This window comes from Chaetomium strumarium (genome assembly GCF_033439665.1).
Source record: "Chaetomium strumarium strain CBS 333.67 chromosome Unknown B0T15scaffold_2, whole genome shotgun sequence".
Lineage (NCBI taxonomy): Eukaryota > Fungi > Ascomycota > Sordariomycetes > Sordariales > Chaetomiaceae > Chaetomium > Chaetomium strumarium.
Genome location: NW_026944430.1, coordinates 1,052,707 through 1,080,046, shown reverse-complemented (window position 1 = coordinate 1,080,046; position 27,340 = coordinate 1,052,707). Strand labels below are relative to the sequence as shown.

Sequence of the window (27,340 nt, the reverse complement as noted above, 5' to 3'; positions counted from 1 at the left end):
CCATCTATCTTGCCGGCCGATTACCTGGCTGCCGCATTCTGTATGTCGGGCATGGTATTGATTATTGAGCCTCTGTGCAATTTTGCAGGATGCAAATCGCAAGCTTGAGAAGTACGGAACAAATACACGATACTGTGCAGAATGCCCCATAGGGTCAGTTTTGTGAATTGTTTCGATAGACCATTAAAACGGCACGGGGTTTCTCTGCTGTGGTCGGACTCTGCCCAAGAGTACCTAGGTACTTACCTGACCTACTTTCAGAGTAGTACTAGTACCTCGTGTACCTCGTAGGTTGCACGAGGTGCATAGGCGTGAGGTGCAACTGGACCAAGGTAAAGTCGAACAAGTTCAGTACGTCGGAGTGCAACTTGGTGTTCGCTGACTTCGCTCCCTCTCATTGACTGTAACTATTCATCTACATGGAAGAAGCCTACCTGGTACCTTAGGTACCTACTCACTAACCACGATGGTACAAGACCGTTGCCGACATTCACAAGAAACTTGCCAGCTCTGGCAAAATGTCATCGCCATAGCACTGCAAACCGAGGAGTTGGTCAGAAGCCCACTCCCTGATGAGCGAGGCCTCTCCAATCTAGGGCTGTGCTGTCTCACCAGTTGCACGGAATATGCGGGTGCACAATTCCGGTGTCTCTGAGGTTGTGGGGCCCGCTCGGTATGGTAGTTGACAGAAAGAATACCCGCTGAAGGTGAAGAGGCCCGATACTGAACAGTGTACAACCGTACGGTAAGGTAACCGGTTCGCAATCCCGCCAAGAAACGCAGTCAGGGTTCCAAAACCCGGTGTGGAACCTAACCCCAAGATCAGCAACCAACCGCTTCCAGGTTGTTTCCCGTGGCAGGTACCAAAACATACCTAAGCACATACCTAAGGTAAGGTTACTACCTCAGGTGGTAGTACTAAGGTAGAATAAGCTCAAAAAGAATCCTTAAAATGTGCGGCACTTGTAGCGTCATTGGCCAATCGCAAGATGAGCCATCATACAAATCACTTACAATCATACAATCATACATGCCTATTTGGGCAATGTCACTGTTAGCCTAGGGGCTCATCCGTAGGAGGTGGTTCGTACACATGGTCTTATTCGGCTTGGAATGGCGGAAGTTACCTTGATGCTTACCATTGTATGATGGGACCATCTGTTAGCATCTTCACTAACCGTGACATGTATGAAGGATCGCAATTCAAGCAGCCTCTGTAGTGGGCGGCAATCATAGTACTGCACTGTGTGATTAAGCAGCCCTTCAGCCCTGCGAGAAAATGCTGCGAAGTGTGGATCAAATCACCGTTTCGCGGGATGCAGGGTCTGTAGAGAATTCCCCGAGCCGTTGAGCCTCCTGTACATGCGTACTGTAACTTACCGTGACCCACCAGCCTTCCCAAGCTCTAAGGAGTACTCCGTAACTAAGGTACCTTACCTTACCTTACAGGTAGGTAACCCTCACAATAAACGCTGCTGGTCAATTGAGGGCCGGAGCTGACAAGCGCAGAAGAATCACTTGCCTATCAACAAGTACGAATTCATCTCCAATTGAACTGTTATTTGGCTCCCGCCAGTGACGTCATCTGGTGCATTCCATTCAGTGAACTGACAAGGTGCTAGGGTACGGACTCATCTGGATAGGTACAGGTACGTATTGCATACAATACCATACGCATGCCCCATGGATGATGGCACCCGGACTCACACAAGTCTCGGCGACAGCCGTTTCAGCCCCACCTCACACAGTTTCAGCCCGTCGATCTTGAAGCTGTTAGTGACTCTACTGCGCCTCTTCCACCACCACCACCAAACTATAGCAATGCTATCAAGCTTCCTTTGACAGCACCATCTAAGAGACACTTAGAAAAGGTGGTGCTTGGTGGTCATAGCATTGAGAGTGAGTCAACAGAACAATGAGAAGCAAGAAACATATGAAGCTGTCGTATTTGTGAAACTGTGTTCGTCCTCTCGCGCAGCGGAGTTAACTGTGCCAGAACTTCCAGGTTAGAAGAAAATGAAACAACGTAAGAGCGGCGTATCGGTACCGTGACCGTGAAAGTCGGGTCAGGACGTCTGCACTGACGCCTTTCGAGTTACTCCTCACGATCATTGACGCAGACGTATCTGGGCCGGGCGCCTCTTCATGATGACCCTAAGGGCGGGATCACGGATGGGTTAGGTTACTCTTAGGAAGGGGTCCCATGCGCATGCTCCACCTCCTGCACCACATCGGAGTGGGTGGTCCCAACAGCTGACGTTCGTTTGGTGCCGCATTAAGGCATTTATTAGGACCCGTGCCCCCAAATGATCTATGGGCGACGTATCTTTCTTCTTCATTTAGACGAACCTGCCCATACACACGCAGCTTTTCACGTGCTGGGCTTCCTTTTCACCTGCTGGCCTTCCTAATTTGGCACGGTCCTACGAATCTTCGTCATTTGTTCACGCCCGGGCTCAACATGCAGATGATGGCTCCCCCAAATCAGCAGGGATGTTCCGAAAGGCTGCCGGGTGTGGCGGCCCTGTTGAAGGACATCGAAAGAATGGGATGGTACCAGATGAATAGCTCGGTTCTGCCACTCTCGTTCGGTATGCCACATCATAGGCCACAACAATCGTTGGCAGATCGAGATCGGCCACACCCGCACGTGCGCAATTGTGTTCGGCCAACCCAGCCAGATCCGCTGGTTTCCCTCGAAGTTGTGACCTACAAAACCCGGTCGCATACCAGGAGGCGTTCACTCTCCTCACCAGAACTTTCACCCACCACAGTCTCCCCCACAGTCAATCGATCTGGACAACATTCGAGATTCTCTTCACTCTCCACGCTTGTTGACTTCAGCACAACCGAGAACACATCTCAAGTGAAGCACCTCGATAATACTGGCAGAATGGCTGAGATGGCGCCCGTTGGCACAAGCACAGACACGTCTCAAGCCAAGATCGAGATAGATAATGCCACCAGAACGGCCGAGATGTCGCTCATTCCCGCGAACGCCTCTCAAGGGAAGAAGGAGATCGACAACACCAACAGCGTAGCTGATATTGCGCCCGGGCCCGGGCCCGATCCCCAGTGAGTTAGATCATACTGATCGTCCCTTCGTTACTTTCGCCCCGATTGCCGCTGCGGCGATTAGGAAATTACCCCGGAAGCCCGAAGCCCTTTTTTCGTGGTTTACGTACCCCTGCCCGCGATCTGAACGACGATGGGCTTCATATTCGGGATCGTCAGAGTTCAGATCGCGGGGGTGAGTGCCCGTGGTTCCATCGCGCAAAACACTACGTCCTCATTCACATTCCCACAAACCGCATTCTGATTAACGCTGGGGCTATGCCGCCGCTCTCGCTGGGACCCGTCTGAAAGTTCAGATCGCGGCTGCTCAAGGCTTGGTTCATGGGCGAACTTTCGGCTCTCAAACCAAGAGTCTCCGGGGACACCATCTTTGCACATCCTCCCGATGGGATACCTACTTCCGTGCAAACCCCGCTTGACTTGCGGCTCCCGGAGCCGGGCATGCCCCACACTCGCGCCGAGACCCACTTTCCTCCTTCCCTTTGCGGTTACCCTTTCAGCCTTGTATGGCCGACGTCACAACCCGGTTCCCGGCCCCACCTCCGCATCTAATGTTACCTTATTCCGTACAGACATCCCCCCCAATTCACTGCAGGCTAACCATACAATCAGACCCGAACCATGTAGATCGCCACACCATTACCTGTGGCCTACTGGGTTGCTAGACAACGCCATTGGCCGTCTCTTTACAAATCAAGAAGAGATGGAGAGGTGGTTGAATATCCATGACCCCACCCCATGCAAATGGGATCCCAAATGCCCACTGGTGTTTGGCGAAAACGACCCACCTACTCGGAAGTCGATGAGCCATATTTTTGGCCGCAACAAAACTTGCACGAGGTCGATCCCCTTTCACGTGTGGCTGTCATTTTGTCGAAAACACTACCAACGAGAGAGGTACCGCAACATAGCAGAGTATGTGGCCAATCTAGCACAGATCGTAGAGATCCAGGTTTTGCGGGTCGAGTCATGGAGTTACTACAACCATCACAGCGGCACCCCAGAGAACGGGATCGTTCAGTCCTGGGCGATCCAGCTGCGCAAGCGTCAGGCACTCCTCCTGGAGAAGAAGAAAGCCGAAGCGAAGGCGGAGGCAGAGGGTGAGCAGGCGATGAGCCCCCAGCCTTCTTCCAGTGTAGTCCCGGTGCCTGACTGGGTGCACGACTGGGTTGGGCAGGATTACACGGCCGCCACGATCCAAAAATTTTTGATCAAGATCTATGACGAGTTGTTGAATAGTCGCCTGGGCCAATTCCCGGAGATTGAGATCCTCCCCACCATTACAGGGGCGAACGCGAAGCCGGAGAATAAGCGTCGCAAACGTCAGCAAGACGAAAGCGAGGCTGGCCCATCTCAACCCCCGAGCAGACGGCGCCGCAGCCGCCAGGAGAGCAGCACGCCAGCACAACTGGCCCCGGCACCACCACCCGCCAGTCAAGCATCCGCCATACCGCAAGTGGCAGCTGGACCGGCACTGCCGGTGTCCCAGCCGCCCCCAAGGCCGCGTAGAGCGCAGCCGGCACGTCCACCCCAGCGGGCCCAGCCCTCTGTTACCGCTGGACCGGCACTGCCAGCGTCGCGGCAACTGCCCATTCCCCAGGTCCCGTCACCCTACTCCGGGGTCATGGGGCCCCCACCGCACAACATGTATGGTGCCCAGGCTTGGGATTGCGTCCAGGCGCCACAGCAGCAGCCCACATTCCAGCCCTCCCAAGTCCAGGATGCGTACAATTTCTGGCAGTCACAACCGGCTGTCAACTCGTTCAACACACAAAACATCGAGCCGCGCTATGCGGGAAACCCTTTCAGCGGTCACAATGTCGACCCTCGTTATCCGGCCAATACGTTCACCTTCCAGAACGTCAACCCTAGCTATCCGGCCAATACGTACGCCTTCCAGAATGTTGATCCTCTCGTTCCGGTTTACCCGTTCGACTCCCAGAACATTGATCCTCAGCTTGCGAACTACTCGTTCAACAGTCAGAACATCGACTCACGCCGTTCTGGTATGTTGTAGAAAAGGATGGAGGGCGCAGGATGGGACGGGGACATAGCATGGCGTACAGGGGATTGGGGCAGGAAAAAGAAAAAAGCATCTGGTGGTGGTGTTCTGGAGATGGGTTTTGGGCCTTTTGGTTTTGGGGTTTTTTTTTTCTTTATTTCCTTTGTAATATTCTCTTTCTGGTCTTTTGGGAAAGGGCGGGGAAGTCAGAGGTCGTTCCCAGCTCGTCGTTATCGCCAGGTCGGCCATCAACCGACCAGGTAAAAGCACGCGGCGGGCTCCCACTTGGATGGAACGGACATCAGGCAGTAGGGTCGGTTAAAATCGCCCTGCATAAGGCCTTGGAGTTGCTTTTTTCTTTCTTTTTTCTTTGCTTCGTTATGAGATTAGTGGCCTTGTGAGCGGTGGCCAAGCCATAGAGTTACCTTAATCATCGTTGAGTTCTCACTTTGCTGTTGTTGTTCTTGCTGTTTCTGTTGCTGTTGCTGTTGCTGATGCTTCCCACGGTCCTATGTGGATTTTGGATACCCGTGTGTGCGCGCTGAGTCACGCGGTGTGTGTGCTTTTATGGATTTGTTCCTTGACTTTGTGCTACCACCTTTGGAGATTGTGTCGTGCCTTGACATCTATTCTATCATTCCTTTCTGTCGATCATTTCTGGCTGTTTATCCCTCCTTACCTGTTATTCTGTTCATTCCTTCAGTATACCTTTATCTTAGATAGTATCGTCTCCCTTGATGGCCAGGCATTAGATACCTACATACAGTAGTTAATATTACCCACTACGGTGGATGTCACTCCTTAAGTCAGCTTGGCAACTCCTTGTCTGAGAGGTTTGTGTATATGTGAGGATCAAGTCCACGAGATGCTTACTTTTTGTTGAGTAGCCGTAAGAACGAACGGCTACTTTGACAAAAGCTGAGAGTTTCACTTGTATGTACAGGGTGCCTGCGAGCCGGGGATACGGAGGGGTTCATTGACTGGATATGTTCAAAGTATCACGGGTGTGTGTGATTGCATCAGGGCGGTTTCCCAGGCCTTCACTTAATACTTATGTACAACTATCCGGGTGCAATTGGTGTTATGAAGTCCGCCTGTAGCCCACGCTGTCAGTCTCTTCAACTACCCGATTGACCCAGTGCTGGCTTTGACATCATACACACAGAGTTCTAAAGGTATCGAGCCAGTCCCAGAGCTCCGTCTGTTCTGTCATTGTGGTGTTATATAGCCCAGGGAGGTAGGTGAGAGAGTCTGTGACGGTTACTGCATTGGCCTAATAGGATGCTAATAAGCGTTGCGTGGCCAGGCTGCGAAGCTCGACATGCCCGTACGATCTAAAAAGGTGGCGGCGGCTAAGCTTAAACCCCTCAACTCATCTCCAACACGGCCACTCCTTGCAAGCAGGGTCCAGGTCTTCGGAGGTCTTCCGTCTCTTGGGGACGTTGGTTCAGACGGGCTCTAGGATCGCACCGTGAACTAAGTTGCCGGCGTAGATCTCTGGCATGCTCATCCCGTCTTAGCCATGATCATCGGGCGGGGGCAGGGAGGAACTGCCGGGGTCCCCAGGGGAGGGATGGGATCAGAGACGTGAAGCCCGGGCCGAAGGGTATGTGATCGATGGCACCTGAGTCATGTCCTCTTGACTCGTCGCCGTCCGATTTGTGGCGCACGGCCCGTGGCCGAAGGGAGAATCCGGGGCAGCTATCTCTGTGAGGGCCCAACTTCACGCATAGTACTGGTTCGTCCGAAAAGGCGTCGACAAATGTGCTCAACGTTGAGATGTTCGGTTAAGGCCAAGCTAAAACTGGTAGATCAACGGTGCGGAGTCCCCACCAGCCCTCTGCTGTCCGTTAGTATCGTAATTCAACATTTTCGGTATTTCTCATTACGGAGGTGGACGGAGAAGGGGAAGGGGGGCTAGACTCCGGGGATTCAAAGAAAGTTTAGTAGAGTGATCAGAGGTGGTTCTGACTACGTGAACAATGGGGAAGAATTTGACGCTTGCCTTGAGCCACTTTGAATGTCCTCTCACAACCACGCCTTCATTGTGCTTTCCTCCCCCTTCCTCATCGTCTGCACCGTCTGTAGGGCGACCACCCGGATCTCCTCTCCCAGGCCAGATTCCTCCTTAGCCAGCACTTGCAGGCGGTGCAGCCAGAAGCGCCAGCGCTCAATGCACATGATGGCCGGGCCATCATACAACGGACCTCGTTTGATGTAATTCGAGCCGTCCTCCTCATTGCCGTAGCTCTCGTTCTCCCGCGCCCACCAGAGCAGAGGCTTCGCACCATGTGTAAGCCATGCGCAGGCCACCTTGACCCTCCATCCGGCCATCTCCACCTCGGCGCCAGAGAGCGTATCCAGCGGCTCCTCGAGCGCGGATTGCACCGCATACATAGCCTGGGCGTGGACCGCAAGCACTCCAGCTGCCATGCCTCTCGCCCCGAAGCTGCTCAGCTTATGCCAGATCTGGGCCGCCTCTGTAGTGAAGGACTCTTCCCCCTCACAGGTGGGGTCTGCGATTTAGACTGTAGTCAGCAACTCTACCCCTTCCCAGGACTATGAAAGTCAGCACCACATACTGGTATAAGAGGCGTCGAAGCAGTCGGCAAGTCCAGGCAAGTCCCTCCAGACCCGTTTCTCGTCCAGCTCTCCCTTCGCGCACTGTAGCAGCTCCTCGAGAATGGTCAGGAGACGCCCGTGGACGTTGTCCTCCACCTCCGGGCTGCTAGCGATATCGAGCATGATCTCCCAGGTCCTCCAGAGGTAGTCGCGCGCGTCTTCTTTGTGGTCCAGAGAAGGGCAGAGACTGTTGAGCCGGTGCGCCGCTTCTATCGCGGCATCTGACGCGCGGCTGGCTCCAGGCTCAGCATGCAGATTGGGGATGGCGAGAGCGAAGGCGTTGAGAACATTGCTTTCCTGCTCCGACAGCGGCCTACGTTTAATGAGCTGGAGCTGCGCTAGACTCCCTGCGTTTGCATTGTATGCCATGTTCGGTTGCACGCGTCTGCCTCCGTCATGGGCGATGAGAGTTGCAGGCTGCTGGAGAGTCACGGTATTAGCGGTTCGAGATACTATCCATAAGAATCATGTAGTAAAAAAAAAGAAGGTTCGACTAATGCGTGGAGAGCTCCACCTGTCGGAAGTTGGAACAAGTTGGCCGTTGTAAATGGAACGTGAAACAGCGTCACTACAAGGCTAATCCAACACGCTCCACATAATGTGGATGACCTTGGTGCGGCGTAGCCATGTGGTCGTGGGTGAGGCACCTTAGCTATCAGGTACCCAAGGTAGGAAGTTACTGGCTAGGTGAGACGCTATAGGATGCTAGGGAAACAGGGTTAGATAATTTGCCTCAGGCTTTCAGCCAATTCAGTTCAGATTTCAGAACCGACCCTGGCACTTGACTCCCTGATCTCAACCAGCAATGAACGTCCCGCTGGGAGTGTCGCGGCGGAGAAACTACCTGGTATTTGCTGCATGTTTTGTGGGTCATCGCTTTGGACCTAGACGACGATTAGCTGTGTGAAATGTAAATTCAAAGCGGAAGCCAATCGTTGCTGTTGACTCCCGTTGGCCGATCGGCCAGGCCTAGCATGAGCCTATGACTCCATACGGTCGGCCACCTGAGATGTTCAGCTGAACGAACAGCCGCTGCGGCCCCATGCAAGTATGGTTTCAGAGGTTGGTCGACAAATGAACTCGAGGACATGGCCAGACATGGATGGTGCCATGGTGGACCAGACGGGCAGGCAGTAGGTACTTAGACGGACGGTACGCAGAGTAGAAAGCAATATAAAATCCATTCATCTCCCGGCATCGTCCTTCAAACTCCCATGGTCCATTCTATGCTCCGTAGTTGACAGAATTCCTCGCTACAGCCCTCCTAACTGACACCCAGCTTGCATCTCGTAATAGTCGGCGGGTCTCGACCTTCGCCCTCAACCCTTAGTCAGCCCAGGTTGCTTCAATTCCCTGAGCACAGCATGTCTAGCTCTCGTCCAAAAAAAACCACGACCACCACGACCACCACCACCATCTCGCACTCTGGTGGTGGTACTCGCTCTAGTGCGAGCACCTCCGCTGCTTCGAGTAGCGCGACCCACAAGATTCCCGTCAAAATCACGGACCGGAACGGGCAGCCATACGCCGGGGACCCGTACGAAACCCCCGGCTCTCCTCCTTTTGTGCGGCAGGGTTCCTATGTAAGCGATCCCATTGCCTCTGTGCAAGTCACATACCAGAGTAGGCAAGCATGCTGGCAGCTTGGTACTTTTGTATCTGACAGAGTACGGTGTACCACATAGTACGAGACGAACTCCAACAACGAGGAATTCAAGTACCTAAAGGCGTCAGACGTGCGCCGCCAGGCCCAGCAGGCGCCCGCGCAGAACGCATCCGTCGGGCGCTATCCCAAGCCATTCGCCAACCACGAGAAACTCAACCTAACCTCGCAGGGGCCGCACAAAGAGTTCCCCCTCAGCCCAAGCCCGGGTGCGAGCACGAGCACGAGCGGCAAGCCGCCTAGTAACTACCGTGGTGGCGACCCGGGTCCCGTCCGCGCCGTGTACAGCGATGACAGGAAATCCGTCGACGTCGTCTACCACGATCCCAACGGCGCACCCGTTGCCCCCCGAAAGGGCAGGGCGAAACCGAGCACGCCCTACGCGATGGCCAAGTACCGCGAGAGCCCTACCTATGCGGATACCAGCAACGTAAAGCCCAGCTCCTCCACCAAAGAACGCTGAACCTGACTGAGGTGGTAAGGTAGGTAGGTCGGCGGGAATGGAATGGCGTGTCCTCTACTTACTCCCGTGCTGGCCGCGGGGTTTCGGTAGGACTCGGTTCTAGTTGACGATTTGCAGCTCGATCTTCAACATAGCATTGTTGACTTCCAAACTTCCTCATATAAACGGTCCCCCTTTTGCTTGCCGGGCATTGCACCTTTTTTTACCGATTCAAGGTAACGCAAGTGACATCGAGGATATACCACTTCGTAATTGAGCTGAGCGGGAAACTAAACCTGTGGTGGTACACACCTAGGGAGGTGAATCAGGCGACCATGGTAAACCTAAGGCATTCTCTGGTTCTCGCTTGCAAGCAGATACCTATAGGACAAGAGCCTTTTAATTCAACCGTTGAGTTTAGAATGAAATTATCAATCTGGAAGCGATGAGCATATATGCCCCGGAATGTGACAGCTTTGTAAAGATGTGCCTCCTCGCCCTGTAAGGATGTGCTCCTCGCTCACGTTCGACTAACATCCATGGTAAACGCTATTTCTACATCAATCCTAGCTCATTCTCATGAATCCATTGCGATATCTCTGCATTCACTCCTCATAGTTCTTGTTGCCCTCCTCATCACCCTCGCTGGCAGGTGACTCCCTCAGAATTGTGAAATGGAGTCAATGATCTTCGGGTGAGGTCTGTTTCCCAAGTTGGAAGGAACCTGTGGGAGGAAACCACCAAGTCCTCTTGGCATGTCTGTTTGGCTGCCCAGCCTTTGTTGTTCTTACCTGTGCCGTCAAATGCAATGCCAAGAGGACTTGGTGGTTTCCTACCACAGCGGCAATTAGCTCCGGATCTTTGACTTCCCGCTGCGGGTCTCGGCTTGGCCTGCCATGTCAGGTGTGGGGCTTCCGCAGGGAACTTTCAAATGGAAGGGACTTTGTAACCCCGATCATTGCGGGCGCACAAGATCAACTTGCCACTTTGCGCCATTGGCAGAGAGCTCACCACTAGTATGCTCGAAAAGTCGCGAAAAGCCTGGTACCCTCGAATGGATTGACTTGAAATTATCATCATCGGGATTGTTTCATCAGCTCGACATGTCGTCTTGAATCGAATGCGACACTACACTAACCAACACCTAGTGGAGTCCAGGTTCTGCATGCTGTTGCATCCACCCCGCTGGGCCGGCCCGGGGCGGCCCTCCTCTGGACACTCGGATGAATTCGCCAAAAAGACAGTCAGTGATAATGTTGCTGCGGATCCTCCGGATGGTGGGAGCGAGTTCACAATTCCGGTCCCAGTCCGATGGACTGGGTCAAACATAGCAGCTAGCTCACTTACACTACTGGTCGTCGCAGCGGGAATAGACGGGAGATATGCTGTTCAGTACCTATGTATTGTACCTAGTGTATGTACGGAGTACATACTCCTATTCCAACAGGAGATGGTTTCCCCGGCCGCCTCGGTACTGACCTATCATCCACGCAAGCTTTTGAAAGCGTGGCTGACGAGTGACGACCAGGTTATGTGGTGGCCGAATCATTGGCGCTTCCCAAGACCGAGCTTCTTGTTCGAGGCAGCGCCGCCTAGTACAAGCCGGGCGTGGAACTTTCGCACAGCAATGGTTTCACTGGGTGCTGTGAGTGTGGGCAAGGCGCGCCGAGAAGCTCCGGATGTAACATAGCCGATCTTCCAGACTTTTGGTGTTCGCTTGAGACATGGCGCATCACAACAGGGATTGGAACTTTGCCCCACCTGGAACCCCAAGTTCTCAACCATCCCGGAGTACTAATTCATTCCCCATCTCCCTCTTCGATATTTAAACTCGTTTCTTCCCGCCGCCGTTCACTTGTTGCCGGCAGCTACATACCCGGGTACTTAGCTCCTGGGCTCGATCTCTTCGTGCTCCATAACCCACCCTTAACCAATCTCAACAGATATCTTCAATGAAACACTGTCCAGTGAAAGACTGCTAGAGCACGGAGCCACGTAGGGCCCATCAACCTCCGCTCAGGCGTGGTGAGGCGTGGCCATGGTGTTCCCTATCCTCGCTGCCGTTGGCGCTGCGTTCGCAGTCGCTATCTACAAATATGTCTCGGGTTTGCGAAACAACCTTGCCAAAGCGCGCAGGACAGGCCTTGTCTATATAACTGTCCGTAAGTGGTGTTCCGCGTCTCTGATGCCCATACATGCGCATCCGAGCACCACTCTGACGAACGGACTCCAGCTGTGAATCCCATCTGGGTCGTCTGGCAGCTCACGTTCAAGCTATGGGTCCCCCTGATCAAGCTGTTCTTGCCCAGGTCTTGGTGGGAGAACTGGCTCTTGTAAGCCCTCGTCTCTGCTCGCCTGCTCATCTGCCCCCCTCCCCCACCCAGCATGATGCTATGATACTGACCAGCATCAGCGTCATGATCCCGGAATGGGGATATAAAACGGGCCAGACACACTTTGACCGGCTGGGTTCCGAGACCTTCTTGGTCGTTACTCCCACCAAAATACTGCTGTACAGCCAGAACGCCGAGGTGATACACCGAATCACGCAGCGCCGCGAGGCCTTCCCCAAGGATGTGGCGCTGTACGATATCCTCTGCATGTTCGGTATGAATGTGCTCACGACGGAGGGTGCCCTCTGGCGTATGCATCGCAAGATCACCAGCGCCAGCTTCAACGAGAAGAATGCCGCGCACACCTTCGCCGAGGCGATCAAGCAGACCAGGGGGATGCTCAACGTGTGGTTTGGCCCGGAGGGCGAGGAGAAGGGCACGACCAAGACCATCAGATCTCTGGAGCACGACACCATGACTTGGGCGCTCAACATCATCGGCTACGTCGGGTTTGGCCTCCGCCTGCTTTGGCCGGGCGAGCAGCTGCCCAGCGATACTGACCCCAAGCTGGCCAAATACGGCAGCTTGGACCCGGCGCCCGGGCATACGATGAGCTTTGCCGAGTCGATCGCGCTCACGCTGGAGAGGATCATAGCCATCCTCGTCTTCCCCGATCTGCTGCTGAGTGGGTTATGCTGCTCTTGCTTCGTCTTCCTTCGTTGAAACTGACTCCCGTGTAGGAATCCTGCCTTTCAAGTGGGCCAGAGAGACCCTCCACGCCAAGGTCAACTACACCAAGTACATGGACGAGTTCCTGCACGACAAGATCGAGGAGGCGCAGAGCGGCGGCGCCCCGAGGGAAGGCATGGACATCATGGGCCAGCTGGTGCAGTCCAAGTACGGCGCGAAAGCCAGCAAGGAGGGCGGCGCTAGCGGCGGCGGCAGCGGTAGCAGCGCCAAACTCGAGGACAGCGACATCATCGGGAACGCCTTCATCATGACGGTGGCGGGGCACGAGACGACGGCCAACACGCTGCACTTCGCGCTCGTCGAGCTGGCCGAGAACCCGGCGACGCAGCGGCGGCTGCAGCGGGACATCGACGCGCTCTTCGGCGACGCGGACCCGGCCACGTGGGACTACGAGAAGAGCATCAACGCGGTGCTCGCCAGCCACGTCGGCGCGTGCGTCAACGAGACGCTGCGCCTCGTACCGCCCGTCACGGGCGTGCCCAAGATCGTTACGCCCGACGCCGACCAGCCCATCACCATCGATGGCCGCACCCACGTGCTGCCCGCCGGCACCTCCTGCACGCTGCTGGCCGTGTGCGCCCAGCGCAACCCGCGCTGGTGGCCCACCAAGCCGAGCGAGCGCACGGGGGCGCCCCACGACCTGGACGACTTCCTGCCCGAGAGGTGGTACCGCTCGCGCAGCGACGACGAGCACAAGGACGACCACGACGACATCGACGACGCGGCCGACTACGGCGGGTTCCAGGGCAGCGACGTCAGCGCGTCGCTGTACCGCCCCGTGCGCGGCAGCTACATCCCCTTCAGCGACGGGCCGCGGTCGTGTCTGGGCCGGCGCATCGCCATGGTCGAGATGGCCGCCGTGCTGGCCGTCATCTTCCAGAGGTACAGCATCGAGCTGGCGGTGGACGAGTGGGCGAGCGACGAGCAGGTGGCGGACATGAGCCCGGCGGACAGGAGGGCGGTCTACAGGAAGGCGCAGGACAAGAGCCGGGCGACGGTCAATGGGGCGGATTCCGTGTTGACGCTCAAGCTGCGCGGTGGGAACCACGTCCCCGTGCGGTTGGTCAAGAGGGGGATGGAGAGGTTTGTCAGTGATCCGGAATTGTCATGATTGCTTCATGGTTTTGGATGGATTGGATAACTGCGTTGGTTGTATGTACGGGTAGGTAGATTGGCATTTCACAGCGCAGCCATGTCTAGCGAGTATGCAAGCACGATATCTTCACTTCTCTGCTCAGTAGTAATAGGTAGTTACACCGCTACGGATGCAAGATAGTTAAAGCCAGGACATTGATCCTTTTGGATTCCCAGCGTTGAGTGAGTTTTCGAAGTGGAGTGTAAATCGTCAGGTCCCCAGCCACCTCAATTTTTCGGGCGCTGCGAACGGCTTAAAAGCTGCCGCGTCGGCCACCCCTAACCCCAAAGACGTCAGACAAAACGTAAACAACTTGAACTGAAACGCACTGGCACAGTTCACCTCTGCAGCCCCCTCCCCCTCCACATCTCATCCCAGCATTCTTGCATCATAGCTCACCGCAGCTTTCGCCCCGTAGCTCTAAACAACATCCCAGCTCCCCCGACCGCACCGCGCCAGCTTTCCCTCGCAACCTGCACATTTTTGCAGTCGCCTTCTTTGTGCGACCAGAACGCTACCGATCACGTTGAGATTCGGAAACCCGAACCATGTCTGGCGCAAACAGCTGGCTCGCGCGGCAGCGCAAGTCGGATCTCGTTGCTTTGGCAGAGGCGGTCGGGCTCACAGAGTACGTCACTTGAAGTTTACGTTGCCTGCACGTTCGTTAGATAGTTCATCCTGAGCGAGAACTCGATCTTTGGGTTTCTTGCAAGCGTTTGCCACTTTTTTCGCAAGTTGGAACGCGTGTTCGGTTTGAGTGTTACTCGAGTGTGGAAGCCGCCTCGCGTTGCCTCACCACCACTCCCTGTCTCCCTGGGCCGTCTCACCGCGACGCGAACGCGTCTCAACACCTGCTGTGCTCCTCAAATTGCATTATCTAACACGTATTGCCGCCAACAGTTATGATAGCATGCGAAAGAGTGAACTGGAGGTCGCGCTCGACCAGCACCTCTCCGAGCATGCCACGCGCTACCAGTCCAACCCACGGTTCCAGGACTACTTCAAGAGCCGCGCCCGCGCAGGGGGGTCGCCCGTCAAGAAGGAGCTCGCGCATGAGCTGAAGGTATCGAGAAGGCGAATTGCCAAAGCTGTCAAGGAGGTTATGGCACCTGAGCCTGAGTGAGTTCTACCCCCATGGGAGGGCGCGTTCCGCCCACCTAGCCGAGTAAACAAACACAAATCACCTGACTAACACCCCCCGAAAGAGATGAGGAAGAAGAAGAAGAAGAAGAGAATAGCGAACCCTCCCCGGTAGCACAGGCCACTCAAGCCGCGTCCACCGCGCTAGCCCAGACTCCGGCCCGCGCCATGTCCCTGGCGTCGCGCCTCCAACTCCCCGCCACCCCGGCCGACGTCGCCCAGGCCGTCGACCGCGGCACCGTTGCGGTGCGCGAGCGCGTCGTTTCCCTCTACCAAGAATCCGGCATCACGGAAGCGACGCAGACGACGCGCGAGCGGCTGTCGACGGTGCACTCGGTCATCTCGCTAATCGCGCTCTTCGAGCTGTACAAGCTGCGCCAGGAAGTGCTGCCCGACCGCTACGCCTTCACCATCCCCGCGCTCAAGCTGCTCCACACGCCGGACTACCCCGTGCACCTGCCTGACATGTTCGCGCTGCTGACGGCCAGCTTCTGGGGCCCCGCGCTGACCTGGCTGCTGACGAGCGTCGTGCTGCCGAGCCTGTTCGGTTACTTCTTCAATCTGAGTGCCGCGCATCACAGCAACAGCTCTTCTGCTTCTTCTTCTTCCTCCAAGAGCAGCAGCCGTCGCGCTCAGTATGCGGCGGCGGTGTCTGAGTACGCTGTCGATCCGCTCACCTTCAGCATCGTCAAGGCCGTGGCTACCTATGTCGTCTACGCGCAGGGCGTCACCTTCGGTGGGCTGATCAACCCGGACTCGGTCAGCCGCATCAACTCGGCGCTGTACAGCGGCTGGAGGGGTGTGCTGGTTGGCACTGCGGTGTCGGCGCTCACCTCCGTGTATGATGCTGTGTTGAGCAAGTAAGGGGGCATGCCATAGAAAAGGCCTTTTTTGTGATTCTAGTTGGGGACGGAAGGGGAAGGGCGGACACGCGATGCTTCCGACTTAGGCTTGGCTCGAGTGGGAAGGGGGGCGAGAAGCGTTCCCGGCTATCTTGGGAGTGAGCGGGAAGACGGGCTCCGCGGCGTTCGAGGCGTTAGGATTGTGTTGCAAGGAGCCCCTTTTCTTGGTTATCATTTCAGATTTTATTTTTTTCTATTATCTTTTTCCGGCGTCACGGAATTCTGGATTCTGGAATTGCCTGATACCATCCTCTTCTCTAGTCTGACTTCCTCTCCTCTCCGTTGTCTCCCTCTCTCTACATTGGGACTCTGGTCTACCGGACTCGTCACAGAGGGGCCGCCAGGAACACGACGGAGGAGTGGTTCGTGTTTATATTCGCCTTTCCCTTTCCTAGAGTTGCTCTCTTTTCATTGTAAGGATGGGGTCTGGGTTTCGCGGCGCCGTAAGGGTTGTGGGATGCTTACCGATGGGGATGGGGTCTTGCCGACGTTCTTACCTCCTAGTCTTCACAATGTTTTTGCAAGATGCAATGGGACAATAACCTGGAACCTCTACACGGTGCTCTGTTCCGGGATCGGCTAGATTGCGGCGTGTTGTGTGCAGAACCGTAGGGATTTCGACATACTTGCCTTAATCTGTCGCCAGCAGCTTTCCTGGAATCTTGGGGGAAGTCATCCTCCGTGCTAGTAGGACGCACATGTGGAGAACAACTTTGTTGTGAGATTGTTGTCGCAGCGGACTTGCTCGCTCAGTGTGTTAACTTGAAAGACATGGAGAGACTCGAGATAAGATACTGGCCTCTTAGACGGCGGGGTCAACTCACCCCTCATCTCAGCATCACCCGAGGGAGCTCTCTTCTTCAACCACCAGTAGACCACCTTTTCACACTCTCGTCATAAACCCAGCCCAGTTGGGACAGGACCTACATCTCTCATTCTTACAAGGTACTCAGGAAATAGAAAGAACATCCCGCCCGCATGGCCGACGATCAGCCCATCCAGCAAAAACATACCCTTTCGGAGTTCACCGAGGAGGAGGGCCTCACCCCCTCGCAGCTCCACGCCTTCAACCGCGACGGCTTCCTCATCATCCCCGACGCCCTGCCGCCGTCCACCGTCTCCGCCTTACTCGCCGAGACGCATCACCTCCTCGACTCCCTGGACCTCTCCACCCACCCGCTGACCCGCTTCCAGACGGGCGGCGAGACGGGCAACAACCACGTCGGGGACGAGTACTTCCTGACGTCGGGCGACAAGATCCGCTTCTTCCTGGAGGAGGACGCCTTCGACTCCCAGGGACAGCTGGCCAAGCCCAAGCACCGCGCCGTCAACAAGATCGGGCACTACCTGCACGGCCTCTCGCCCGCGTTCGCCTCGCTACTCACCACCTCGCCCGACGACGACGATGATCCGCGGGGTGCTGGTGGCTACGTGGCCGGGATGAAGGCCAGGCCCGCCGCCGTGGCGAAGGCGCTGGGCTACTCGGACCCGCGCGTGCTGCAGAGCATGGTGATCTGCAAGCAGCCCGAGATCGGCGGGGCGGTGCCGCCGCACCAGGACTCGACCTTCCTGTACACGGACCCGCCCAGCGCGGTCGGGTTCTGGTACGCGCTGGAGGACGCGACGCTCGTGAACGGTTGTCTGAGCTTTCTGCCCGGGTCGCACCGCTGGTCGGGGATTGAGAGGAGGCTGGTGAGGAAGAACGGGACGGCGGAAGGGACCGAGATGGTTCCCAATACGGAAGGGAGGAAATTCCCCGCCGGCGGCGGGGAATTATTCTTCGGGGAAGAAACGCGGGAGCTGGTGAAGGAGCAGTTTAGAAAGGAAGGGCTGGAGTATAGGGAGGACGAGTATGTCCCCGGGGAGGTCAAAGCGGGCTCGCTGGTGCTGATCCACGGGAATTTGCTGCACAAGAGTGAGAAGAACACCAGCCAGAAGGGGAGGATTATCTATACCTTCCATATCATCGAGGGCGACGAACAGACTTGCAAGTATGATGAGCGGAACTGGTTGCAACCGCCTGCCGAAGGGTTCACGCGGTTGTATACGGACAAATGAAGGCTGGAGTGGAGGAAGCGAGTCAGCAAATACCTACATACCCAGATAGCAGTGTTACACCAACACGCCACCCATTGGTTGGCTCGTATTTTCATCTTACTCTACCTAGTTATTCACTACGGCTCCGATATATACTGGGAGTAGTGCTACAGGTGACGGGAAGAAGCGTAATAGATTGTGCAGCCAAGGCAACTATACTATATTGTACAAACGAACCAAGAACCGTAATGGAAACACCCCCCCCCCCCCCCCCCCCCCCCCGTTAGTGTTGCTGATGCTCTTTAGGAAACCCCAACGATTGTTCTCTTCCCCCTTTCTCGGATTAGCCCCGCTGCCATCCACCTTTCCTGCACAACATCCTTGGCCTCTGGGAAGCAAACCCAAACAGTACCATAAGACAGCCAATGCGAATAGACTAGCCCGTAAAACGTCGAAGCCAATGCCGAAGGAACAGCAGAAAGGAGACTAGCAGTGCGTGGAAGGCCAGACCAAACGATCACTCTCAACCCACAAGAAGCAAGGCTTCTTCTAGCTCCTCGCATACGGGTGGAACCCTCGGTTGCCTCCACGCCCACCGCCGCGATAGTTGGCGCCCGGCCGGCCCGCGTTCTTGGGTCCTGTCGGCGCGTTCGGGGGCGGCGCGTTTCCGGGGTCTACCGGGCCCTGAGGCATCATCTGCTGTCCGCCGCCACGGCCGCCGCCCTTGTGGAACCCACCACGCCCTCCACCAAAGCCACCGCCAGGACCGCCGGCTTGGTTCATCATGGGCTGGGGCACGTCGTCGTACATGCCCTCCCAGCTGGTAGGGCCGCCCTGTCCGCCGCCAAACCCGCCCTGGCCATAGGCCTGCTGGTGCTGCATCTCACCACCGCCCGGTCCGCGACCGCCGCGCCGGCCCTGACCCTGTCCCTGCTGTCCCTGCTGCTGGTCGAATTGCTGTTGGTCGTAGCCGCCGCCGTAGCTGCCCCGGTTCGAACCGCCGCTCACACTGCCGCCGGAGCCGGCACCACCGCCGTGGCTCCCTCCGCCAGGACTCATGCCGCCCTGGTTCATAGCAGCCGGACCGCCAGCGCCGCCGGCCTGGTTCATCATCTGCTGCATCTGCTGCATCTGCTGCTGCATCATGGCCGGGTTCATGTTTCCCATGCCGCCGGGCCCGCCGCGTCCCTGCTGCTGCGCGGCCAGCATCATCTGCTGCATCTGCTGCATCTGCTGCATATACATCATCTGGGTGATGTTGGGGTTCATGTTGCGGTTCATCATCATCTGCTGCTGCATCATGGCGAAGGCTTGCTGCATGCGCTGGATGTACTGCGCCATGACCTGGGGGGACATGCCCGCGGTGCTGCCGCCCATGCCGCCCATGCCACCCATGCCGCCCATGGCTCCCTGCCCGCCGGAGCCGTCGTCCATGCCGCCGCCCATCCCCTGTCCCTTGCGCCCGAACTTGCCGCCGCGCCGGGCCGCATCCTCCTCGTCCCGGAGATTGCCGCGGGGCTGGGCCTTCTTAACTTCGATCGGCTTGCCGTGGATCTCCAAGTTGGCGGACAGACAGGCCTCGACGCCGGCCTCGCTCTCAAAGGTCACGAAACCAAAGCCGCGAGGGCGGCCCGTGTCCTTGTCCATCATAAGCGTGGCGTCGACGACGCGGCCGAACTGGGCAAAGTACTCGCGGAACTCGTGGTCGGTGGTATCCTGGCTGACGCCGCCGACGAAGATCTTAGATGTCTTCTCCTGCTCATCGCGGGGGATCGCTCGCTTCGGATCGATCTGATACAGGTGTGTTGTGTGGTTAGCATGCGCTGCAACAATGCCACGACAAGCGCCTGGGGGAGCCCATTTACAATTTTGCCGTCCAGATAGTGTTCCTTGACCATAACAATGTTCACTGTCTTGGGGTCTTTGAACGTCAGGAAGCCGAAACCGCGCGAGCGCCCTGTGGCGCCGTCTCTCATGACCGTGCACTCTACCACCTCGCCGAACTGCGAGAAGTAGTCTCTCAGGGATTCTTCAGGAGTATTAGCATACGCGTTTCGGCAAACAAGCTATCTTAGGCAGAAACCTACGGTCCGTGGTTTCCCAGTTTAGTCCACCGATGAACATCTTTCTGTTTTCGCAATACTGTTAGCACCATCTCCGCGTCATCAGACTGACTCCTCTCAACAGCCCTCGTCGGCAAACATTGACTGGGAATGAACAAGCAGGCAAAGGATGTGGTGGGTTAAAGTGCAGGCAATCAGTGGCTGAGCGCGGGTTCCTCGTCCTCGCCGCTCTAGCACCCCCCATCAGCATGGCTGCTCAAGTAAAGCATCCGGTAGGTGATGGTGTTGGTAGCCACGTGGGGTCTCATGGACTCCGGTGTGCGTGAAGCGAACAATATGCAATGTGCCGCTGCTGCGTTCTCATCCCCGCTATGTCTGCGCGCGCCGTTGGGCACTCATGGCTGTCCCAACCTTCCATTCGGCCCATAGACGTCGTTGACATTGGACGCGTCATCCTCCGTGTTGTCGTCGTCATGGTCGGTATCCTCAATCTCAAAATCCATTCGACCATCAATCTGGAAGTCGCGGGAGGTTGAGGGTTGTGGCGCTGGCGATGAAGACACAGAAGTGGGCGACGAGCTGTCGCTGTCGCTAGAGTCGAAAGGGATGAAGTCGGGGCATGGCGATAACTTCGGTCTTCTGCATTGGACGACCCAAGATTTGCTGTCTGGCATGTTGGCGGCGGAAAGGCGACTGTCTTCGAAGCGCGAGGTGTTGTAGAGCCCAATGCAGAGCACGCTACAGCGGTTCTCACAAGTGAGAAGAAAGATGCAGCGCAGAGTGCCAGTGAGGATGCTTTGCCGAATTCTTTTCTTGTTCCTGTCTCGTGCTCTTGCCTATCGTCAAGCTAGCTGCTTTGCTGGTTGCTGCGCTATTCGCTGCCAAATCTTGACCTAGATACCGGCGCCATCGGTTCCCAAATCTGCTGGGCCCGTGGTTTCCTGGTGCTAAGATTATCTGCGACTGGGCTAACAAGACAGGAGCACAGACTCCCAATCTATCGTGTTGGCGGTGTATTATCGGCGAGCGTGCGTTCAGGCAGAGTCCAGTCCCTCCTCTTGTTCCTTTTGGCCTAGTTGATTGCGCACCATCTGCAATGGTTTCTCGCCCCGGTCGTGGGTCCGCCCATGTCGGTCCCGGGATGCGAATCAGAACCCTGGGGCCAGACCCTGATACCATCTGCGCATACACCTTCCCAATGGCTCACGCCGAGACCTAGCCCTGCTCCTCAAGTCCTTGCTTCCAAGGTATCCAGCTCTTCGCCGTCATGCCATCCCACATGCCTTTGCTTTGCCAAAGCACTGTGAAGTTCAGGCAGAGTAACACTGCCACGATGCAGTAGGGCATATCACATCCAAGGGTTGGGAAGGTTCGCGTGCGTTCATGTACGTCGTCTCAAGCAGAAGAAGATTCACTTACCCGTCTTCTTTGGCATTTGGGCCCTTTGCCGGGGCAGCGGGTGCAGGCGGTGTACTATGCATCGGCCTTTCTTCCTGTTTTATTGTGGCAGAGGGTCCATTCCCGAGATTGAAGTCGATCTCGTCGTCATCTTCTTCTTCAGCATCCTCATCGTGGTTCGGTTGTGCGTCATACCCTCCGTCGTAGTCTTGGCGCTGGCCAGTATCTTGGGTACGCTCATTCCTGCTCTCTGTATCCGCGGGTTGTACAGCAGAGTACTGTTCAGGCTCCGAAACTGGCACTGGTTTGGCCCCCGTCGCGTCATCATCGTTATATCTGTTAGCCATTAGTATTCGCTTCCGACGCAAGGGCTGGTTAAGGTCGGACATACAGGTCGGCGAACAGCTCGTCGTCGAAGTTCTCGGGCTCCGTCATGATGACGCTGTCTTCGGCGTGGACAAGAAACGGGACGCGTCGCAGTTAAGAGGAGTGTAAGAGAGTGGAAGAAGTTCGCAGAGGTAAGTAAAGTCCAGATAACCTCTGCGCTCGCGTATATTGAGTGGACCGGATGGAAGTGTATCGCGTTCGCTGTTGATGGTCTGATAAGAAAGTTGGTTGAAGTTGTTGCTCCAAGCTCAGGCGCCTGCCAAAGGCGCAATTTTATGTACCGTGGTACTGTACATACATCGGTGCCGGAGTGGGGCCAGTTGCCTTGTTGAGCGACGGTGTCGTCCAGTCACAGCGCCCCAGTGTCCTCGGGGTGGGTCGCCTGCCGTGCAGGAACGCTAATCATTGAGCACCTGCTCGGCTGGCCACGCCCGGCAAGCAGCTGTCACCTATAAGACGGCCGGCTCACTGTCAGCGCGTGACGGTATGTAAGGTAGGTACTGATGTACTAAGTTAGGTGGAAGGTCAAGTAGCGCCTCGAGACAACGGCCTCGGACAGGAAGACAAGCCATGCGATTGCTTTCGGATAGCGCAAGGAATTTATGATGTTCTCTTCTTCCGCCGGCGGAAAGAAGGTCCCTCCCCAGGTACGGTTGCCAACAGAGTGTCCTGGCAGAGACATGGCTAACATTGGCCGTCGCGGAAGCAGGAGATGGTGCAAGTCGGTATGTACCAACGCCCAAGACGACAGCGAAGGATATGTCGCCTTCACCACAGCAACACCTGATGCTAACTGCGCCTTGTGTCTGATTCAGACAGATCCGAGTATGTCTTACCTTTTTCACTTTATTCTTTTTCACCTTGTTCGTCGCTAACCATAAGGCTGCCAGCTCGGCCTCGCCCTTTTGGAGGGCCCCTCCTCGGGACACCCCGCCTCCAAAGAAGACAACACGCGACTCGGGCCTCGTTGTCGGCGCCGCATATTCCCATGCAGACATGCTCAAGATCGATTCTTTGTATGTACACCACCTAGTACCGGCACATTGCGCCGCTGACTTGGCTCCAGGTCCCTTTCGAATTCGGGCTCGCGCCCAATGACCCCTCCGTCCGCGACTTCGGGACACGAACGAAGCGCCTCACTGAGCTCTGCGTCGCGCCAAAGGAGCTCCAAGTCGCCACCGCTCAAGACGTACATGAACTTCCTTTCAAACACCAACGATGACTGGACTGTGGACGAGGAGGAGGAAATGTACGGCTACGAGTCGGACGACGGGGATGACTTCGGCCTACCAAGCCTGTCTAACATGAAGAGGAGGACAAGACGGATAGCAGAACAGAGTAGGGCACAAACCGACAGCGGCCTAGGTCATGACAGTCATGGCGACGCGGTGGGGGAGCAACCCCGCCAACGAAGGAACTCCGACAGTGCAGACATTGCTATTGAGCGGCCGACACCAGCCTATCCCGTGCCCAAGAAGAGCGAAGGGAAGATCCTGCGACCACAATACAAAGACATACTGCGCGACCCTGCCAACGCCCTCCATCTCATCAACTACCCATCGATCCCGCCCAACGCGACGCCCAAGGAAATCGACGCAATCAACTCCAGGATAACAAGGATAAACAAGTTCAAGAGATTATTACAAGCATCAACAATACCCCTCTCCGACCTCCGGGCGCTGGCTTGGTCCGGTGTGCCAGAAGAGGTTCGCGCGATGACCTGGCAGCTCCTCCTCAGCTACCTCCCAACTAGTAGTGAGAGGCGGGTAGCGACCCTCGAGCGGAAACGGAAAGAGTACCTGGACGGGGTGCGACAGGCCTTCGATAAGGGAGGCGGAGGAGGAGGTGGTGGGGGTGGTAGCAGCGCCCCAACACCCTCAGCCCGCGGCGGGCGCGGGCTAGACGAAGCCATCTGGCACCAGATCAGCATCGACGTGCCGCGTACCAACCCACACATCGAACTCTACGGCTACGAAGCTACGCAGCGCTCGCTGGAGCGCATCCTCTACGTGTGGGCGGTGCGGCACCCGGCCAGCGGCTACGTGCAGGGCATCAACGACCTCGTCACGCCGTTCTGGCAGGTCTTTCTGGGGACATACATCACAGATCCGGACATCGAGAGCGGCATGGACCCGGGGCAGCTTCCCAAGACGGTACTAGACGCAGTCGAGGCCGATTCCTTCTGGTGTCTGACCAAGCTGCTGGACGGCATCCAAGACCACTACATCGTGGCGCAACCGGGCATCCAGCGGCAAGTGTCCGCGCTACGCGATCTGACGGCGAGGATAGATGGGGGGCTGGCGAAGCACCTAGAGAAGGAAAACGTCGAGTTCATTCAGTTCAGCTTCCGCTGGATGAACTGTCTCCTGATGAGGGAAATCAGCGTGAAGAATACGATCAGGATGTGGGACACATATATGGTATGAAGCATCCAACCCTCTCCTCCGCCCCAGTTGCGTAACCACGATGAACTGACACTCTATTTTTTTTGCCGGCAACTCAGGCCGAAGAACAAGGCTTCTCCGAGTTCCACCTCTACGTATGCGCCGCCTTCCTAGTGAAGTGGTCCGACAAGCTGGTGAAGATGGACTTCCAGGAAATCATGATGTTCTTGCAGTCGCTGCCCACGCGCGACTGGACCGAGAAGGACATCGAGCTTCTACTGAGCGAGGCCTACATATGGCAGAGCCTGTTCAAGGGGTCGTCGGCGCACCTGAGAGGTCCGGAGAACCGGGTGCCTAGCACGAATTTCCAGTTATGAGGAGTGGCTCGAAGAGCGGACATGTATGAATTTTAATGATCGAGCTTTTCAGGGCGCATAGCATACCTACGTAACAGCACAGGCGAGAGCATCTCAGAAACGGATAGATAGGATAGCAGTTACTAATACCCGGGAAGTGCCACCGGTCGAAGGCAAAAAGGCACAACAACAATCATCTGTCTGATTAGTTGTATTTTTCTGTGTCTGTAACTCACATCGTCCTTGCGCCCCTATCCCAGAACCGACCATTTTGCTCTTAAAGACATCCCAACCCGTAAAGTACGCCGCCCCGAACAGAGACTCTGAGAACAGAGACGGGAACAGGAAAATGAATACATACTAGTACATCGATGCCTTCCAGATGCCAGTTGGGACTTCCTTTTCCATCAAGCCAACAACACCAAACTCATTACCAGGGCTTCATGCGTAGCTGAAAGTCAGCTATCAAGCTCAAGTAAGAGCATAAGCAAGCACACACGACCCCACCTAGGTCATCTTCGCATCACCATCTTCCCGGGCCTTCTTGGCTTCGATCTCCTGCTCCTCAGCAGGCTTCTCCTCAGCCTTGCGCTTCTTCCTAACCAGACCGGTCAAGTCGGTAGCATTGTTCTTCACCTCGTCCGGCAAGACCTTGGGAATCTGCTGCTGTGCGGAGGCGGGGATCCCGAGGGCGGCGTTGATATCGACCGGCGGCTTGCGCAGGTCGACCAGCCGCTGCTCCATGTCGGCGAGCACCTCCTTCACGTCGGCGATCTGCCGCCGCGAGGCCTCGTTGTCCTCCGGGTCGTGGAGCGTCGCCAGCTCGACTTCCTTGTTTTGAAGCTTCTGCTTGGTGCTGTTGATGGCTGCCTCGAGCTCGGCTGCGGCCTCGTCGCGGAGTGCTTGGTCGATCTTATCGTCACCGCTGCCGCCGCCGGCTTCCTTGTCGTCGTCTTCGGATGACTTGGTTACCGAGGCGAATTCGAGGGCCAGCGAAAGCTTGAAGTGCGCTTCCGCGATAACTTCGGATTCGAAGGGGTACAGCTGCTCTTTGTACTTGAGCGAGGCGCGCGAGTCAGTGATGGCGTTATGGTACCTTGGTATGTCAGCTTGCGAGAGTCGGGAAGGATTTTGCGGTTTTGTGTGTGGTCCTTCACGACCCTGCGACATACCTCTCGTTCTCGAGCGAGATTTCCGCGAGGAGATCGTGCGTATCGGCGAGTCGTTCCTTGATGTGCTTGGCCACGGCAGAGTCACCGTCCTCGGCAGCCTCTTTCCCCTTGCCTTGCTGTGCCTCGTCCTCTGCCTGTGTCGCTTCGAGACGCTTGTTGAAGAGGACGCGCGCGAGGTCGAGAACCTCAAAGGCAACAGCAAGGTCATCCTCCTCCTCTTCTTCCTCATCGCCCTCACCCTCCTCAGCTCCATCTTCCTGTTCGGAGTCGACAAAGTTGTCGTCGCCCTCGAACTGGAAAAGCGGCTTCTTCTGCTCGGGCTTCGGCGCCTCCTCCTCCTTGGAGGCGGCCTCCGCAACAACCTCGTCTAGTTTGCTCTCTGCCTCGGCAATTGCAGCAGCCGACGAGCCGGCGACCTCAGTTGTGTCGTTCTTCTTCTCCGCTGTAGCCGGACTGCTCCCGTTGGCGGACTTGGCTGCCTTCGGAGGCTTCATTTTGGCCGGTTTCTTGGACTCGGGCGCCTTGCCGCCGAGAACGTCACTCTTACTCTGACCGACCTTAAACAGAGCACGGCCGTAGAGAAAAAGGATCTCGGCGTTCTCGGGGTCCATCTCGCCGTTCATCTCAGCCTGCATTTCGGCGGCCTGGGCGTAGACTTCGGCAGCCTCCTCATATTGCTTGTGCGCGTAGAGAGCCGCCGCCTTGGCTGCACGGTCGGCGAGCGACACCTTGAGGCTCTTGGCTGTCTCCTCCGGGTCGAGCTCGACCTGTGGCGTCGATGCGCCGGTTGCGGGCGTAGGCGTAGCCATTGTACCAGCGGTCCAGTAGGTATGTTGTGGTTTTCCAATTGATTGTCAATGTATCCTTGACAGGGAGCAATTGATGGTGTGAAACACTGAGGAAATTGATGCTGAGATTCGGTCTGAAGGTCTGCTGTTGCATCAGGTGCTCAGCCCGCTGTTGGTCGAAGAAGCTCGAAGTGACGGAAGGAGGGAGCTCTTGGTAGGCGGGAGGCTGGGTAGCTCTTAGCGGAGCTTCGAAGCAGTGCACGGGCAACCCGTCGCACTGCCCTTGGCTTTCGCGACGCCGGGCAATGTCACTGCTGTACCTGTCCTCTCACTTCTCTATTGCCATGTAAAAGGCCAGAGCACATACATCACGCTTCTCTTTCAATTCGCATAATTGAGATCTTGCTGTTTGCACCGCTTCAAGAAGTCTTCGTCCTCAAAGGGGTGATCAGGGTTAGGGCTATGACGTAGACTTCGGTTTCCCACCATGCGAGCAAAATACGCTGTACTGTACAGATTCGTTACATGCTCCGCCCCATGGATTACCGATATTGTATTCCATACACACACACACACCCTGTTCGTGCCATTCCTTTCTTCCCTGCTCTTAATCATTCTCCTTTTATAAGTCCCCAACTACTTATTTACTTTATTTCCCCGTACGCAAACTGTCGGTCAGTTCAATTTGGTG

General features: G+C 56.2%; 9 protein-coding genes across 9 annotated transcripts; 6 read left to right on the top strand and 3 right to left on the bottom strand.

The window, feature by feature from the left end:
• Nucleotides 1-2,893: 2,893 nt before the first annotated feature.
• B0T15DRAFT_549931 (uncharacterized protein) lies at nucleotides 2,894-5,359 on the top strand (the record flags this gene model as incomplete). Its single annotated transcript, XM_062870236.1, has 2 exons — nucleotides 2,894-3,075; nucleotides 3,703-5,359. 2 exons carry the CDS (start codon nucleotides 2,894-2,896, stop codon nucleotides 5,090-5,092), a joined length of 1,572 nt encoding a protein of 523 aa, XP_062723797.1. The 3' UTR covers nucleotides 5,093-5,359.
• A 1,692-nt stretch (nucleotides 5,360-7,051) lies between these two features.
• Nucleotides 7,052-8,489, bottom strand: B0T15DRAFT_94137 (uncharacterized protein). The gene is made up of 2 exons (XM_062871473.1): nucleotides 7,660-8,489; nucleotides 7,052-7,593 (listed from the first exon to the last, which is right to left on the bottom strand). The coding sequence occupies exons 1-2, from the start codon at nucleotides 8,066-8,068 to the stop codon at nucleotides 7,106-7,108; spliced, it is 897 nt and encodes a 298-aa protein (XP_062723796.1). The 5' UTR covers nucleotides 8,069-8,489; the 3' UTR covers nucleotides 7,052-7,105.
• A 574-nt stretch (nucleotides 8,490-9,063) lies between these two features.
• Nucleotides 9,064-9,825, top strand: B0T15DRAFT_508533 (uncharacterized protein; the record flags this gene model as incomplete). Its single annotated transcript, XM_062867729.1, has 2 exons — nucleotides 9,064-9,282; nucleotides 9,385-9,825. 2 exons carry the CDS (start codon nucleotides 9,064-9,066, stop codon nucleotides 9,823-9,825), a joined length of 660 nt encoding a protein of 219 aa, XP_062723795.1.
• A 1,729-nt stretch (nucleotides 9,826-11,554) lies between these two features.
• On the top strand, nucleotides 11,555-14,198 carry B0T15DRAFT_94127 (cytochrome P450). Its single transcript, XM_062871472.1, has 4 exons — nucleotides 11,555-11,966; nucleotides 12,038-12,137; nucleotides 12,218-12,822; nucleotides 12,878-14,198. The coding sequence occupies exons 1-4, from the start codon at nucleotides 11,843-11,845 to the stop codon at nucleotides 13,996-13,998; spliced, it is 1,950 nt and encodes a 649-aa protein (XP_062723794.1). The 5' UTR covers nucleotides 11,555-11,842; the 3' UTR covers nucleotides 13,999-14,198.
• A 372-nt stretch (nucleotides 14,199-14,570) lies between these two features.
• On the top strand, nucleotides 14,571-16,026 carry B0T15DRAFT_508531 (uncharacterized protein; the record flags this gene model as incomplete). The annotated part of the gene is made up of 3 exons (XM_062867728.1): nucleotides 14,571-14,650; nucleotides 14,923-15,141; nucleotides 15,228-16,026. The coding sequence occupies 3 exons, from the start codon at nucleotides 14,571-14,573 to the stop codon at nucleotides 16,024-16,026; spliced, it is 1,098 nt and encodes a 365-aa protein (XP_062723793.1).
• Nucleotides 16,027-17,042: 1,016 nt separating this feature from the next.
• B0T15DRAFT_508530 (uncharacterized protein) lies at nucleotides 17,043-18,122 on the top strand (the record flags this gene model as incomplete). The annotated part of the gene is made up of 1 exon (XM_062867727.1): nucleotides 17,043-18,122. The coding sequence occupies one exon, from the start codon at nucleotides 17,043-17,045 to the stop codon at nucleotides 18,120-18,122; it is 1,080 nt and encodes a 359-aa protein (XP_062723792.1).
• A 257-nt stretch (nucleotides 18,123-18,379) lies between these two features.
• Nucleotides 18,380-22,175, bottom strand: B0T15DRAFT_523280 (uncharacterized protein). Its single transcript, XM_062868678.1, has 5 exons — nucleotides 21,954-22,175; nucleotides 21,584-21,898; nucleotides 20,189-20,229; nucleotides 19,967-20,130; nucleotides 18,380-19,892 (listed from the first exon to the last, which is right to left on the bottom strand). Exons 1-5 carry the CDS (start codon nucleotides 21,995-21,997, stop codon nucleotides 18,651-18,653), a joined length of 1,806 nt encoding a protein of 601 aa, XP_062723791.1. The 5' UTR covers nucleotides 21,998-22,175; the 3' UTR covers nucleotides 18,380-18,650.
• A 555-nt stretch (nucleotides 22,176-22,730) lies between these two features.
• Nucleotides 22,731-24,953, top strand: B0T15DRAFT_93924 (rab-GTPase-TBC domain-containing protein). The gene is made up of 4 exons (XM_062871471.1): nucleotides 22,731-22,774; nucleotides 22,840-22,965; nucleotides 23,016-24,369; nucleotides 24,453-24,953. Exons 2-4 carry the CDS (start codon nucleotides 22,946-22,948, stop codon nucleotides 24,708-24,710), a joined length of 1,632 nt encoding a protein of 543 aa, XP_062723790.1. The 5' UTR covers nucleotides 22,731-22,774; nucleotides 22,840-22,945; the 3' UTR covers nucleotides 24,711-24,953.
• On the bottom strand, nucleotides 24,786-26,850 carry B0T15DRAFT_93701 (uncharacterized protein). The gene is made up of 2 exons (XM_062871469.1): nucleotides 25,862-26,850; nucleotides 24,786-25,785 (listed from the first exon to the last, which is right to left on the bottom strand). Exons 1-2 carry the CDS (start codon nucleotides 26,668-26,670, stop codon nucleotides 25,197-25,199), a joined length of 1,398 nt encoding a protein of 465 aa, XP_062723789.1. The 5' UTR covers nucleotides 26,671-26,850; the 3' UTR covers nucleotides 24,786-25,196.
• Nucleotides 26,851-27,340: the final 490 nt, after the last annotated feature.

Excerpts from the sequence above, each read along its gene's own strand:
- B0T15DRAFT_94127 (XM_062871472.1), top strand. The coding sequence starts at position 11,843 with ATGGTGTTCCCTATCCTCGCTGCCGTTGGCGCTGCGTTCGCAGTCGCT. Across the intron at positions 11,967-12,037 it reads CCTTGTCTATATAACTGTCC|CTGTGAATCCCATCTGGGTC; the intron begins GTAAGTGGTGTT and ends AACGGACTCCAG. Across the intron at positions 12,138-12,217 it reads TGGTGGGAGAACTGGCTCTT|CGTCATGATCCCGGAATGGG; the intron begins GTAAGCCCTCGT and ends GACCAGCATCAG.
- B0T15DRAFT_93701 (XM_062871469.1), bottom strand. The coding sequence starts at position 26,670 with ATGGCTACGCCTACGCCCGCAACCGGCGCATCGACGCCACAGGTCGAG. Across the intron at positions 25,786-25,861 it reads ATCTCGCTCGAGAACGAGAG|GTACCATAACGCCATCACTG; the intron begins GTATGTCGCAGG and ends TGACATACCAAG.
- B0T15DRAFT_94137 (XM_062871473.1), bottom strand. The coding sequence starts at position 8,068 with ATGGCATACAATGCAAACGCAGGGAGTCTAGCGCAGCTCCAGCTCATT. Across the intron at positions 7,594-7,659 it reads CTTCGACGCCTCTTATACCA|ACCCCACCTGTGAGGGGGAA; the intron begins GTATGTGGTGCT and ends TCTAAATCGCAG.
- B0T15DRAFT_93924 (XM_062871471.1), top strand. The coding sequence starts at position 22,946 with ATGCTCAAGATCGATTCTTT. Across the intron at positions 22,966-23,015 it reads ATGCTCAAGATCGATTCTTT|GTCCCTTTCGAATTCGGGCT; the intron begins GTATGTACACCA and ends ACTTGGCTCCAG. Across the intron at positions 24,370-24,452 it reads GGATGTGGGACACATATATG|GCCGAAGAACAAGGCTTCTC; the intron begins GTATGAAGCATC and ends CCGGCAACTCAG.
- B0T15DRAFT_523280 (XM_062868678.1), bottom strand. The coding sequence starts at position 21,997 with ATGACGGAGCCCGAGAACTTCGACGACGAGCTGTTCGCCGACCT. Across the intron at positions 21,899-21,953 it reads GACGAGCTGTTCGCCGACCT|ATATAACGATGATGACGCGA; the intron begins GTATGTCCGACC and ends AATGGCTAACAG. Across the intron at positions 20,131-20,188 it reads AAACTGGGAAACCACGGACC|AATCCCTGAGAGACTACTTC; the intron begins GTAGGTTTCTGC and ends ATACTCCTGAAG.